The sequence below is a fragment of the Planococcus citri genome, chromosome 5 (genome assembly GCF_950023065.1).
Source record: "Planococcus citri chromosome 5, ihPlaCitr1.1, whole genome shotgun sequence".
NCBI lineage: Eukaryota > Metazoa > Arthropoda > Insecta > Hemiptera > Pseudococcidae > Planococcus > Planococcus citri.
This window is the reverse complement of record NC_088681.1, coordinates 4,411,723-4,427,176: the sequence shown is the minus strand read 5'-3', so window position 1 is coordinate 4,427,176 and position 15,454 is coordinate 4,411,723. Positions and strand designations below refer to the sequence as shown.

Genomic DNA, 15,454 nt, shown 5'->3' with positions numbered 1-15,454 from the left:
TTGACTGTGTTGTAGCTGGCTATAGGTAGGTAGGTGAGGAGTGGAAGAGTGGAGGTGGCGCCTGGCCTCGTGCTTCCAGAAAAGAGAAACGATCGGCATCGGATTTCGCGTTAATAAATTTGCCTACACGGTTCGCCGTGTTTTTGTTATACTGCGTAGATTATCGTTGCGAGTTAAAATACTCTCGTAGAGTAAGCTTTTCAAATACGCCGCCGCCGCCGCCGCCACTCCTGTCGTGTAATCAAAGGAAACGATTTATTCATCGCGAATACGTTTTTCGTGCTCCTTTTAAAGTTTAATCAAATTGCCGCCGCTGCTGATGCTGAGGCGGATATGCTATGCCGAAATATGAAAAGATGAATATGTTCGTTATGAGGATTAAAAGTGTGTGGAATAGGTAAACGATATTGTTCGCGGTTTAGAGTTGAGGTACCTATTTGATGTTTTTAGATTATTATTTTTGGGGGAGGGGGTTTGGGGGTAATCAAATCGAAGACTCGGAATAAAATAAAAAAATTATGATGAAAATTAGAAATGCAAGACTGAAAATGAAATTGAAATTGAAAATTCTAAATAATATGTAGTTTGAAAAGTGAAAGTGATCCAACACAGAAAAAAAAATTGAAAATTCCCCCCCCTCCCCAAAAAACCCATCAGAAGTTGGGAAGCTGATACTGAAAAATTGAAAGTGAAAATTTCAACTATTAAATACCTTCGAAATGAAATTAAAAAATGAAAGTGAAACATAAAAGCTCAGAAAAAAATATGAAACTGAAAGCAGAATCAAAAATTCTGGAAATGAAATTGAAAACTGAAAATTAAACTGAAATATCTGAAAATTAGATCGAAAATTGAAAATAATACTTATTGAAAATTCTGAATATAAAATCAAAAAACGTGTAAATGAAAATGAATTCACAAAATGTAATCTAAAAACTGAAAATATAAACAAAAATTGGAAAAGAAGTTGAAAAATAAATTTCAAAAATTGGAATCAAAAGTTGAAATAATTTTTAAAAAGTGAAAAAAATTGTGAACCACGTTTAAAAAAATATATAAAATTAAAAACTGAAAATAAATTAACTTCTAAAAATGAGATCAAAGACTACTAATGACATTGGAGATTCAAAAAAAAAAAAAAAAATGGACCAAAAAAGAGAAAGTACAACTGAAAACGAGACAGAAAATTCTGCAAATAAAATTGACAAGTTCTGAAAATCTTATCGAAAACTAAAATTAAATGTAAAAGTAAAATTGAAAATGACTTACTCATAGAAATTTTCATTTTCTGATTCGAATTTTCTAACAGGTAATTTTTGCTATTTTTTTTGTTTTGTTTTTGTTTTTTTTTTTTTAATAATTTTGACTGAAATTGAAAAATACTTTGAAAATAGAAAAAATGTAGTGAGTTTTGTCAAAAAGGTAGATACCTACTTTTTTAAAAATACCTCATTTTGACTGAAATTAAAAATTTCCTTCCAATTACAATTTTGTTGAAAACCACTCTGTGACAAATTTGACTTGACTGTGTTATTTTTTTGTGTTTCAGAGGGAGGGGGGAGGAGGGAGGGTCGAGTGGAGAGCTTTCTGAAAATTTGGTTGAAAAAAGATAATGAAAAAGTGGTGATTTTTTTCAAAAAAAAAATCGTTAGATAAGTACCTGCATGTTTTGAAACAAGAAACAAATTGACCCAAGCGAAGCAAGAGCAAACGTTTTTGAAAGTTTATTTTACCAAAAATTTAAAAGAGCTCCGATTTTTTGCCAAAGTTGAGAAAGTCTTGATTGTTTTTCAGAATTTCAAAGGAGTCGTGATTTTTGTCAGTTCAGCATGAGTTCGAAAAAAGTCCTGATTTTGGCCAAAAATGCGAAAAAGTCTCGATTTTTTAACCAGAGATTTTGAGAAGTCCTGGTTTTTTTGACAGAAATTTATAAAGGTCTTCTGATTTAAGCCGTAATTTTTTTTTTCAAATCCCAATTTTTTCCAGAAATTACAAAAAATTTTGCTTTTCAAGCGAGAGATTCTAAAAAGTCTTGATTTTTTGCCAGAAATTCTAAAAAGTTCCAGGTTTATGTCAAAAATTTAGAAAAGTCCTGATTTTTTCAGGATTATTAAGAAATTATAATTTTTGCCAGAAATTTGAAAAAGTTCCCGATTTTTTAGCTAAAATTGGAGGAAAGTCCTCATTTTTTTTTACAGCAATTCGAAAAAAGTATCAATTGTGATTTTTTTTCAGAAGTTTAAAAAATAGGGTAGTAATCTCGGTTAATTTTTATCAAAGTTTGAAAAAAATGATTTTTTTCCCCAAAAATTCAAGAAAGTTCCAAATGTTTGCCACTTTGAGAAAATTTTGATTTTCAAACGAGATATGTATTCAAAAGCTTTTGATAAAAGATTTTTCTCGGTAGAACCAAGACTTTTACCAATTTCTGAAAAAAAATCAGGACTTCTTAAAATCTCTGGTTAGAAAATTGAGAATTTTGGGACACCTCAGATTCATGTTCAGCACATAAAAATGGACCAGTATACCAAAATTCAGCTTTCTATGTACTTCACTTGTCCCAATGGGATACTAATTTTCCTGTACTATATAATATAGATAATTTTTGTATGTTTTTTCAAACTGGAAAAATTCACCCAAAAATTACTTCAGCGATGACCTACGTACCAATTCCAATCAATAAAATTCTCATCCGAGCACGTCAAGTGCGATACTCTGGGTATATGAATACGAATAATTACAAACGTATTATTGAATTGTATCGAAATCGACAATGCGACGTATGCTGCAATTGTATTTCCGCATGAAAAACTAGATAAAATGTATCGCATCGAGTGCTAACTGCAAACTGCAGCGAATACGAGAATTAAAAATTTAAATTACGAGTACCTACGACGTATCTGCAGATAAAATACGTCCATTGCGTACGTATAAATGTGTATGTTAGGGATTTATTCGCGGTCGTTTTGATAACCTTTTCGGATGGTTGGCGAGGAGGTGGGGGAGGGGGGTTAGCGTGTCATAGAGTTTTCATCGCATATCGCGACTGTATTTAACCCTCATTTAGGAACACGAGTATCTACGTATCCTGCAGTCGGCGAATATTTTCAAGTTGTACGTATTTGAATAATATTTGAAAAGTGATTCGAAAACCAGGAAGAAAAATAATAATCATCGGAGAAACGTGTGTAAAATGTCGCAGTTGTACCGCTACTTTATTCGTTTTTCTCCAACTATTCCTTCAGAGAAAAAATTCTTCTAAGAGTGCATCTTATTTTGTGATATTTTTTGAAAAGAATTTTACTAGAAAAAAAATTTCAAAAGGGTAAAAACTACTTGAATCTGGGATTTTGTTCAGGAATAAGAGGTGAAGGAACAAGGAAATCAATTTCATAACGTTTTAAACGAATTTCATTACAAAAATCACACAAAAAATTTTTTAAAACTTTCAAAAACCTAATCTTTAAATAATAATTTAGAAAAAAAAAAAAAAACAAAAACTAGATTCAACCCTTTAGAATGTGGCTTCACAAAATCGTAAAACATTACAACCAATCTTACGACTTATCGACTTGTATAGTTGTATATCCGAGAAACTTACTCTTTATTTCTTCATCCACGATCCCAACAAAATATAATGCTATAAAATCCATAAAATTGTACGCAATTTGAAATTTTTTTTCAACCCTTCTCGTAAAATATCACATCTCGTTCATTTTCTACTCCACAAAACACACACAGCCTATGAAAACCGTTCAAATTTTTCTTCTTGTCACGTACGAGTCGACAACATACACTACAGTTACCACACATCCTCATCCACATTTCGAGAAATTTAACACCATTAATACAACATCATCATCATCGATACCACACGAGAACAGAAAAAAAAAATTGAAAAAAATTTCTCTTATATTTTATATCTTCTCGTATACCATATAAACTATAATAACGCTATAAATCATGAGAAAAAAGTCGACATTTCGATATAGTTATTCGTCTTCTTCGTCTAGAGTCCAAAAATATTGGTAGATTCGCTTTCATTCGAAAGGTTTTTTTCCCTTTCGTCCTCGAGTAATTAATGCCAATATCCACATATCGACCTTCCGTATCGGAATCACCGACAGAATACTAACAACTCTACATCTACACATAAAATCGATTCGACTCGTAATAGCAATTCTATAAAATCCAACCATAATAATGGTCGATGGTCGGAGGAAAATTTTAAACGCACTATCGGAATCAAATTATTGTATTGTTAGTCAGGGAGCCCGCATAAGGATCTATTGTACCCCCCCCTCAATCCTTCGAGACAACTTTTTTTCTTAAAGGGGGAGTCCTAAGGAACATTTCTAGCCCTTGTATTCAAAAAAAAAAGTGGCCCTACTTACAAAATGGCGGACATTTTGATTGACAGGTCAGCCGAAATCGCAGATTTTGCGTTGCAACATAGGACTTGCACGGAATTTTGCAAACCGAACAAGGATAGATCGAAAGATCAGGCAAAAATTTATCACCTGTCAAAATTTCAAGTGCTAAAGTGCTTTTTTAGATTTTTGGTGAATTTTTAAAAATCAAATTTTGGCCAAAAATGAGGGAAAAAATCAAAATTTTACCAAATTGACCAAGAAAGCTGAAATTTGGGATATACCCTATTTTCGACATGACAAATCGATTGGAAACGGTTTCAACCCGTTTTGAGCAGTTCTGGAGCCTCCGGCAGATTTTTTAAAACTCGAAATTCCCACAAAATTTCATCAAATGGAATTGGAAAGCCGAAATTTACTCTGCAACTAATGTCTTTTCGGTTTTTGGAGCTTCCAGCGACTTTTTGAAAATCACTGGAGCCTCCAGTAGATTTTTGAAACTTTAAATTTCCCCCAAAACTTCATCAAACGGAGATGGAAAGCCAAAATTTACTCTTCACTCTAATTTTAACACCCTCTGAAGACGACTTTAGGTGAGTTCAAGTCATTTTGGAGCCTTCAGCGACTTTTTGAAAATTACTGGAGTCTCCACCATATTTTTGAAACTTGAAATACCCACATTGTATCATATGGAGTTCGCAAGTTGAAATTTACTTCGCAAACTAATTTCAATACGATATGAAGTCGACTGGATGGTGGTTTCAAAATGGGTTTTAAGCTTCCAACTGCTTTTCGGAAATTTCAATTTTCCAAAAAACGCTATACAACATCTCAAAAAGTTGCTGGAGGCTCCAAAACGACTTGATATCCACCAGCAGTCATTAGTTCGCCGAATGAATTTCGGCTTTTCATTTCCATTTAATGAAATTTTGGGAAATTTCAAGTTTCAAAAATCTACTGGAGGCTCCAGTAATTTTCAAAATGTCACTGGAGCCTCCAAAACGAATTAAAATCCACCTGCAGTCGACTTCGTAGGGTATTGAAATTAGTTTGCAGAATGAATTTCGGCTTTCCATCTACGTTTCATTGAATTTTGGGGAATTTAAAGTTTCCAAAATCCACTGGAGGCTCCAGTAATTTTCGAAAAGTCGCTGGAGACTCCAAAATGAGTTGATATCCACCATCAGTCATTAGTTTGCAGAATAATTTCAGCTCTCCATCTTAATTTGGTGAAATTTTGGGAAATTTCAAGTGTCCAAAATCCACTGGAGGCTCCAGTAATTTGCGAAAAGTCGCTGGAGGTTCCAAAACGAGTTGATATCCACCAGCAGTTATTAGTTTGCAGAATGAATTTCGGCTTTCCATCTCTATTTGAAGAAATTCTGGGAAATTTCAAGTTTCAAAAATCTACTGGAGGCTTCAGTAATTTTCAAAATGTCGCTGGAAGCTCCAAAACGAAATAAAAATTCACCTGCAGTTGACTTCGTGGCGTATTGAAATAGTTTACAGAATGAATTTCGGCTTTCCATCTCAATTTGATGAATTTTTGGGGAATTTCAAGTTTAAAAAATCTACTGGAGGCTCCAAAACTAATCAAATTCCACCTGCAGTTGACTTCGTAGCGTATTGAAATTAGTTTTCAGAACAAATTTCGGCTTTCCAACTCCATTTGATGAATTTTTGGGAAATTTCCACTTTCAAAAATTTACTGGAGGCTCCTGTAACTTTCATAATGTCGCTGGAGGCTCCAAAACGAATTAAAATCCACCTGCAGTCGACTTCGTAGCGTATTGAAATTAGTTCGCAGAATGAATTTCGACTTTCCAACTCCATTTGATGAAATTTTGGGAAATTTCAAGTTTCAAAAATGTACTGGAGGCTCCAGAACTGCTAAAAACGGTTTGAAACAGTTTTCAATCGATTTGGCAAATCGAGAATAAGGTGTATCCCAAATTTAAGCTTACTTGGTCAATTTGGTAAAATTTTGATTTATTCCCCTCATTTTTGGCCTAAATTTGATTTTCAAAAATTCACCAAAAATCGAAAAAGGCACTTTAGCACTTGAAATTTTGACAGGTGATAAATTTGTGTCTAATCTTTCGATCTATCCTTCTACGATTAAAAAATTTCGTACAAGTCCTACGTTGGAACGCAAAATCTGCGATTTCGGCTGACCTTTCAATCAAATGGCCACCATTTTGTAAGTAGGGCCACTTTTTTTCTGAGGACAATGGCTAAAAATGTTCCTTAGGACTCCCCTTTCAAGAAAAAAGTTGTCCCGGAGGATCGACGCCGACGGGGGGGTGTGCAATAGATCCTTATGCGACCTCCCCGACTATGTGGGAAAATTTTACACATTTTTCATATACACCTACTCGAGCAGGAAAAAAAATGAACACTCCAGAAAAGCAGGAAAAACCACCATAACTCGATAAAAAAAATTACCTCTCGTAAAGTCAACATTCGTTTACCTTTTTAAAAAACATTAAAGAAACTCAACATTTGATTAAATAAAGACACGAGCGTTTTCATCGACTGGCGAAATTTTCATTTACTCTTCTTTGTCGCAGTCGTGCTACGAAGAGGTGAAAAAAAATCCTTCAAACAAGAATTTCATCTCTTCTATACTATAATCTCGCCTCTCTAATACCTTAAAACAGCGCTACGAACGGTTTTGAGAAGTCCAACGCCCCTTCTCTCTCCCCCTGCCTCCGTCAATCCTTCACTAGATTACTCTCGCTTCGCCTTGCGTTAATATCGCGCTCGGTGGCGAAATAAAGTTTCGTTTGCCAAAAGTGTTATGGTAGCAAATTTTCAATCCGATTCGTGTCAAGAATTAGGCGACAAGACGCATCTCACTGAGAGAGTCCATTAATGACATTTTAAACTGGCTGGATGCTTTTAGCGTGCGACGTTTCGTCGCAAAAGAGGCCTAGACATTGGATCCTTAAGCACTTCAAGTCTTGCACAACTTCAGAAACTCGAAACGATTAACAATTTGTATGGTTTTACACGTGTCAAGGTTCCCTGGCGATTTGTCGGCGGCGTATATATATCTGAAGATGTTTGCATCGCGATTTAAACGTCTTAAAGATTAAAAGCGCTAAAAAGGGTACGTTATGACCTATCATTTATTAAAACTTTTGCTTTCGCTGTACACTCCGAACAAAAATTACACAATATGGTATCCAGAGAGGACTATGTTGTGGGTCTCATAAGACGTATCTACAGAGTACAGATTCGGCTGCTTGCCACGGTACATTAAACGCGAGCCCATTTTCACACCACCATCTCTATAGGGCAGCAGGCTTTCTGTTTAATGGCTCCTTGAAACGATCGTACATCAAAGTAGAAAAATTAACGGAAACACTTACGTAATTCAACGCCAAATCCGGATGATTGGTTTGGATCCCGTCGTCCAGAATCGAGACCACGACTCCTTTACCGGTGTATCCTTTTTGCCAAGCAGGCCCAACGTTCATATCGAACCCATCTTTAGCTCCGCCATTCTGTAATGGAAGAAGAAAAAAAAACCATCTGGTAAAAACGTGGAAATTTTTTTGTTACATCGAATTTACGAGAATGAAAAATTTACATCACGAAAATTTTATGTACCTTTGCTACGAATATTTTTCTTGCACGAGAGCCGAGCGAGGCAGAAAAAATAAAGGAAAAAAAGTTGAAATTCGTTACCGAAAATAAATTTTACGAAAAGTAGGTATTCGAGTAGAATTTTTTTCGACGAGTTTCGAGTTTTTCATTCATATTCCGAGTGTGCTGCTTCGCGTGTTGTTTTTACCATCGCATCGACTCTTCGTCGTCGTCGTCGAATTGAAAAAATACCTATTTTTCTTTTTTATAATTACAAAATTTCGCTCAAATAATGAAATAACTTTGAGAATAATGTTTCGAATTTTCTCATTCTCCTTTCTCCCTACGAGATTATGAAAAATTACGTTTTATACAACTGGATTCTCCCCCGTTTTATCCCTTCTTCGAATGTGTTTTTTTTTTGCTTTTCTTTTTTGTAAGCGCGAATATAATAAAGACGAATTATTTCCAGTCACGGTGTTCTTGCTACTTTTTTTTTTCTTTTTTTTTTTTTAGTTTTACACAAACAGAGACCTCCTCTCTCATTTTTAACTCGTGTTTTCCATTTTTTCTTTTCGGGTGTTTTTTTTTTTTTTTACTTTCGAGTTAGTTTAATTTTCAATTGAAGTGTCTTGTAGCGAACACAACGTTAGGTACTTGGAGATATGAAAATATGCAGATTGTTTAACTCTATATTTACCAGAGAGAAAAAGAGGCAAACATTAATCTCTTAGTATACTTAAATTTAGCTAAAAATACGTAGATATACTACCAGCGAATTTACCTAAAGATTAACGAACTAAGCTACTACATACGGAGCATATTATCGGATTATTTGAAAATTCAAAAATTCCTCCCCCCCCCCTTCACGATCGATCATGGATGGGTTGTGAAATAAAATAAAATTGTGTAACAACACTTTTAGCTTTCAAAAAGGGCTATTTTCTTTCCTTTTTTTCCATTTTTAGTCAATTTTCAACCAATTTTAGGAGTGTGATTTCAGATTTTTTTTTACAATTTGAAAATGTTACCCCAAATCTTATCGTATTTTTGACAATTTAAATAGGTTACAATTTCATACGGAATTCAAATTAATTCGCAACGAAAATGTTTTTTGTGCATTTTTGAGAAGTGTTGAGCCTAGAATCGATTATGAGTTTTGGAATTTTTTTTTTGATCATTTTGGAAGAATTTCGAGACCAAAATTGGGTCATGATTTTTGAAATTTTGAAAAATTGCCATGTGGATCTATCAAAATGTATTAAAACTTGGCGAGAAACTAAAATATTAAAGAAGGTCATAGATTCCAGTATGTTTCAAAAAAGTGAAAAATGCTTGACAAATATCTTCATCATCTTTGTACACATCTTCGTAGGTAAGCTCTCCTAGGGTCTGCTCTCTGTCATTCTCATATTTGCTACATTGGTTTATTAAGTGCATGATGGTGATCGGCACTCCACAAGGGTCACATTGTTCCAGTTGCTTGTTTTTGAAAAGAGGAGAATGGGTGTAAGCTGTATGCCCAATTCGTAATCTGGTTAACACTACTTCTTCTCTCCTGCTTTTTCTATATGATGTGATTTTTGAATTAGAACAGAGCTTCATTTGATGCACTTGGTTTTTTATGGCATTTATGTCATTATGATTGATGTGTAGATTAACCAGTAGATCTCTACATCGGCAGCCAATGGGGCGATAAGTAGTGTACTTTTCTTCCAGTGGAGAATAGAACATTTGGTAGAAGTTAGGATGACTTGGAGAATTTTTAACTTTCAGGTACCACTTTAACATAAGCTGATCTCTTCTCTGTGATAGCGGGAGTATTCCAGTCTCTTCAAATAGCTTAGTTATTGGGCTGGTACAAAAAGCTCCTGAGCAGAGTCGAAGTGCTTGATTTTGCACTGAATTTAGTTTTTTCAAATCAGTTTTCGATGCAGTGTTGTATACTATTGATCCATAATCGAAGATAGACTGCACATGACTTGAATAAATACGTAGCATAGATTTTCGATCAGCTCCCCATTTTGTGCCACCAACTTTTTTGAGTATATTCAGAGAAATTGTGCTTTTTTTCTTTGTATTCTGAATGTGGATTTTCCAGTTCAACTGCCGATCGAAGTGCAGCCCAAGAAACTTGTGGGTTGTTACATTTTGAATTTGTTGACCATATAATGTGATGTTGACAGGGGGAGGAAGGTTCTGCTTTCGATGGAAATTGATCAGCATAGTTTTTTCTGGAGAAAAGCGCAAACCTTTACTACTGGCCCATTTCTCAAGATCATTTATGGTTTTCTGCAGTATTTTTTCGATGTAGGCTAGAGATGAGCTCCGAATGTATATAGCTAGGTCATCAGCAAACAGTGAGTAGGATACTGGTTTTTTTATTTGTGTTTGTATATCATGCAATGTAGCTAGGAACAGAGGAGGGCTTATAACAGCACCTTGTGGAGTACCTATTTCCTGCACATGGCTGGTAGACAGATGACCATTTAGCCTGACTTTGAAAGTTCTGTTCTGTAGAAAGTCCTCAGCAAATAATGGTAAATTTCCGTTTAGATTCAAGGCATGCAAAGCTTTCATTATTGGTTTTTTTGATATACGATCAAATGCCTTTTCAAAATCAAAGAAAACACAGACAATGTACTGCTTTTGGGTGAATCCATCCAGTATTTCTTGCTGAAGTTTAATGAGCTGATCAATAGTTGAATGATTTTTACGAAAACCACTTTGATTGGGGTCTATCTTGTTGTTAGCTTCTAAATAATTCATCAGACGTTGAGTGACCATTTTTTCCATTGTTTTACACAGCACACTGGTAAGAGCTATTGGACGATAGTTGTTTGGCTCTTGAGGAGTTTTTCCAGGCTTTAAGATTGGTATAACAATGGCCTCCTTCCAGGAGTTAGGAATGCAGTGAGTTTTCCAGATGTTGTTGTATAACTTCAGCACTTGAGTCAGGTTTTCATAATCCATGTTTTTCAACATTTGAATGTGTACTAAGTCAGGACCTGGAGCTGAATTTTTTGTATATTTTAATGCTCTTTTTAGTTCTGACATTGTGAAAGGAGCATTGTAGGCTTCTTGTGACACACCAGTATCAAAGTTATAACTGCCTGTACATTGTTGAGAGGAGAACTGAGCAGGGAGCTTCCTTGAAGAGGTGTTTTCAGAAAAACTTTTAGCTAGAATTTCAACAATTGCTGCTGATGAATGCTCAATTTTTCCACAGTTGGTTTTCATGGCATTTATCTGGAGGTGACTTCCTTTTCCGGATATTTTTCGGATCTTATGCCAGAAAGCTCTTGCTGGAGTGTTGCTGTTAATAGATGTCAGAAAAGAGTACCATGTATTTCGTTTACACTCTCTGATAATTCTTCTTGCAAGTGCTCTTGCTTTTTTGTAGGCTAGTAAATTTTCTGAAGTAGGGTACTTTTTATAAAAAGCAAATGAACGATTTTTATGCTTGATTATATTTGCACAGTTTTCATTCCACCATGGAACACATTTTTTCTTCGGAACTCTACTAGTCATGGGAATACATTGTCGAGATGTGTGGATGATGTGTTCAGTAAGTTGGGTGCATTCTATGTTAACATCTTCTGAGTGAGGCAGATCATATAAATTGAGTGTATCTTGGTATAAATCCCAATCTGCCTTGTGAATTTTCCATGCTGGTGAGAGTTTAGTAGGTAGGCAGGTGTTTATGTGCATAGTAATCATTTGAGGGAAGTGATCACTCTGATAAGCACTTTCAGCTACGTTCCAAGATAATAAGTGGGCTACAGAAGAATGACATATTGATAGATCTATAGCTGAGAAAGAGCCATTGAATGAGTTGAATCTGGTAGCATCTCCTGTATTTAATAGGCAGTCTGCATTTCTAAGTAGGTACTGTTCAATAACATGGCCTCTTGCATCAAGTTTTGCAGATCCCCAAATAGGATTATGAGCATTGAAGTCGCCAGTTATAATATAAGGAGCAGGTAATTGAGATGCTATTTGTTCTAACACATCAAGAGTAACAGTATCATTGTGATGAAGATAAATTGAGCAAACTGTTAGATAGGTTTCATTTTCCAAATAAACTTGAGTTGCAATAGATTGAATAGGCGTTTGTAAATTGATTATCTTCGAGTGGTTTGAGTTACGGACAGCAACCAACACACCGCCCTTTAAATTTCCAGGCACATTTATTTCTTTACGGTAGATTGTATAATTTCTAATAACAAAGTTATCTGTGTTGCTTAATTTAGTCTCTTGCAGGCAGAAGACCAAAGGTGAAGAATCTTGAAGTAGGATTTGCAATTCTGGATATTTGTTTTTTACACTGTTGATATTCCACGATATAATAGTTTCTGGCATATTTGAAGGATATTTGTTATTGCATTTTGGCGTCAGATTCTGCATTCTCGTATGAGTCAGAGGAAGATTCGTCTGATGAATCTTCACTGTTCAGTATTTTCTGGAAGCACGTCAACGTTCTTTTTGCATTTGAATTTACGAGAGGTTTTATGTTTTCAATCAGTGAAGATAATTCAGTGAGTTGATTTGTATATTTTTTGGCATATTCTAACTTATCATTACTGGTACGAAGATTTACTATCATCTCAATAAATGCATCTCTGCTTATGACTGGGTTTGACTCAAACTGTGGGTCAGCTTCAACATTTTCACGTAAGTCTTCAAGCTCAATTGATGATAACATTGCTACTTGTGATTCCTTAGTCTTAGGTTTTTTCTTTCTCTTAGGTTTACCCTCAGTTTGATTGCTGTTTGATGATGTATAGGTGGATATAGGTGGAGCTGTTCTTTTTTGAGTAGCTGCTTGTTGAATGTCTTGCACAGTTGGAGCAATATCATTTTCAAGATTATTCTCCTCAGTAGAAACATTATCTTTCACAACGTCATTTTTTATCACATTACTCGACTGTCTTTCAATTAAAGCTCTATTGGGACATTTTTTTGCCGGATGCCCGGACTTTTTACATAGGAAACACTTCATGTTTACATCCGTTGATAGAAATATACGATGCTCTTCGTCATCATAATTGATAACAATCGAGTCAGGAACGTTTTTCAAATCAATATCAGTTGGATCATAGAGAACAGCACGCCGAAAACTGCATACGTGAGATAATTTTGTACTAGTAAAACCAGCCTTGATAAATTCAATAGGAGATCGTAAAGGTAAACCAGTCTGTACTGTTATCTCTCGTTCTAGCGTGGAGTGTGGGATGAAAGGGCATACATTTGATATCGTAAGTTGCTTCAGTGGGTTAACTAAACGTCTGGCTGAGATTATACGATCTTCAGAACGAGGACAATTTTTGATTTTTATTTCAGCATACTTTTCCATAAATTGATCTACAGTCTTGAGGCTATCGAGAACTACGCACATTCGACCCTTTGATCGACGAGAAAGAAACAGGATACACTTTGGATCGACTACTTCACTCAGAGCGAGAGCATAATCTTCATTTTCTAGGTCTTCTATAATTGGGAAAACAATCGCTTGATCTTTTTTTGGGAAACTGTCCATTTTTGCCATGGCAGAGTAACTAACTCCACCTGGCGAGTTTGCCATGTTGAAAAGTGCCTTAATAGGCAGTCACTGCACTAAACTACACGCAACAAAACGCTCTATAAAGGTAACAACACATACACGCGAGCAACAGAACGCACGTCTATCCGTAGTCACTATCTAAACCGAACCTCCACCAAAAGTAATGTCGATCTTCAACTCGTTTCGATTGGTCATACGATGCTTTTACAAGAAAGTAGAAAAAAATGATCAAGTTTTGATCTGAAAATCTTTTTGGAAAATTGCCATTAAAATTGAAAACATTTTGGTAAAAAAAAAGAAATTTGACAGAAAAAAAAGCTTTATTTAAGCAATGTTGTGAAAAACATGACGCTTGTTTGGCAAACTTTCAAACAAAAAGACGAATTTCTAGGCAAGCAAGGCAATAATCAATGCTTTCTGGACGTTTTGGTTTTGAGCGAAAAAAGCACTTCTGCCAAAAAAAAAAATTGGCAAAAATTACAACCATTTGACTATTTTATCAAAAATCTACTTCTTCAGAATTTTGACGAGAAACAATTACAACTTTTCGTCAAGCAACCATGAGCAATATCTTGGCAAGAACGAGACTGTTTGATAATTTCGGCAAAAATGGTTACTATTTGACAATTTTGATTAAAATGCATAGGTACTTTTTGACTATTCTGCCAAAAGTGACCTTCTTCTGACTATTCTGCCAAAATTGACCTTTTTCTGACTATTCTGCCAAAATTGACCTTCTTCTGACTATTCTGCCAAAATTAACCTTTTCTGACCATTCTGCCAAAAATTGAAGCTTTTTGACTATTCTGCTAAAAATCAAAGCTTCTTGACATTTTTCTTGAAAATTGACCTTTTTTTGACTATTCTGCCAAATATTAAAATTTTTTGACTATTCTGCCAAAAATTGCCTATTTGACTATTCAACCAAAAATCAAAGCTTCTTGACATTTTTCTCAAAAATTGACCTTTTTTTGAGTATTTTGCCAAAAGTTGGCCATTTTTGAGTAGTCTGCCAAAATTGAGCTTTTTCGACTATTTTGTAAAAATTGACTTTTTTGACTATTCTGCCAAAATTGACCTTTTCTGACCATTTGCCAAAAATTGACGCTTTTTGACTATTCTGCCAAATATTGACAGTTTTTGACTATTCTGCCAAAAATTGCCTCTTTGACTATTCTGCCAAAAATCAAAGCTTCTTGACATTATTCTCAAAAATTGACCTTTTTTGAGTACTTTGCCAAAAATTGACGCTTTTTGACTATTCTGCCAAAAATTGCCTCTTTGACTATGCTGTCAAAAATTAACCTTTCTTCGACTATTTTGCCAAAAATTGACCTTTTTGATTATTCTGCCAAAAATCAAAGCTTCTTGACATTTTTCTTGAAAATTGGCCTTTTTTGACTATTCTGCCAAAATTTACCTTTTTTTGACTATTCTGCCAAAAATCAAAGCTTCTTGACATTATTCTCAAAAATTGACCTTTTTTGAGTATTTTGCCAAAAATTGACGCCTTTTGACTATTCTACCAAAAATCAAAGCTTCTTGACATTTTTCTTGAAAATTGACCTTTTTATGACTATTCTGCCAAAAATTGCCTCTTTGACTATTCTGCCAAAAATCAAAGCTTCTTGACATTTTTCTTGAAAATTGACCTTTTTTTGACTATTACTGCCAAAATTGACAGTTTTTGACTATTGTGCCAAAAATTGCCTCTTTGACTATTCGGTCAAAAATTAACCTTTTTTTGACTATTTTGCCAAAAATTGACCTTTTTGACTATTCTGTCAAAAATGAAAGCTTCTCGACATCTTTCTCAAAAATTGGCCTTTTTGACGTTACTATTCTGCCAAAAATTGACCTTTTTGATTATTCTGTCAAAAAGTGACCTTTTCTGACCATTCTGCCAAAAATCAAAGCTTCTTGACATTTT

General features: G+C 34.7%; 1 protein-coding gene across 1 annotated transcript in view; it reads right to left on the bottom strand.

Annotated features, from left to right (window-relative positions):
• Window positions 1-15,454, bottom strand: part of Fur2 (furin-like protease 2) — a 337,566-nt gene that overhangs the window by 57,930 nt on the left and 264,182 nt on the right. The window contains exon 5 of the mRNA XM_065368067.1: window positions 7,745-7,879. Coding sequence (XP_065224139.1) covers window positions 7,745-7,879 — 135 coding nt within the window. The remainder of the gene's footprint in view (window positions 1-7,744; window positions 7,880-15,454) is intronic.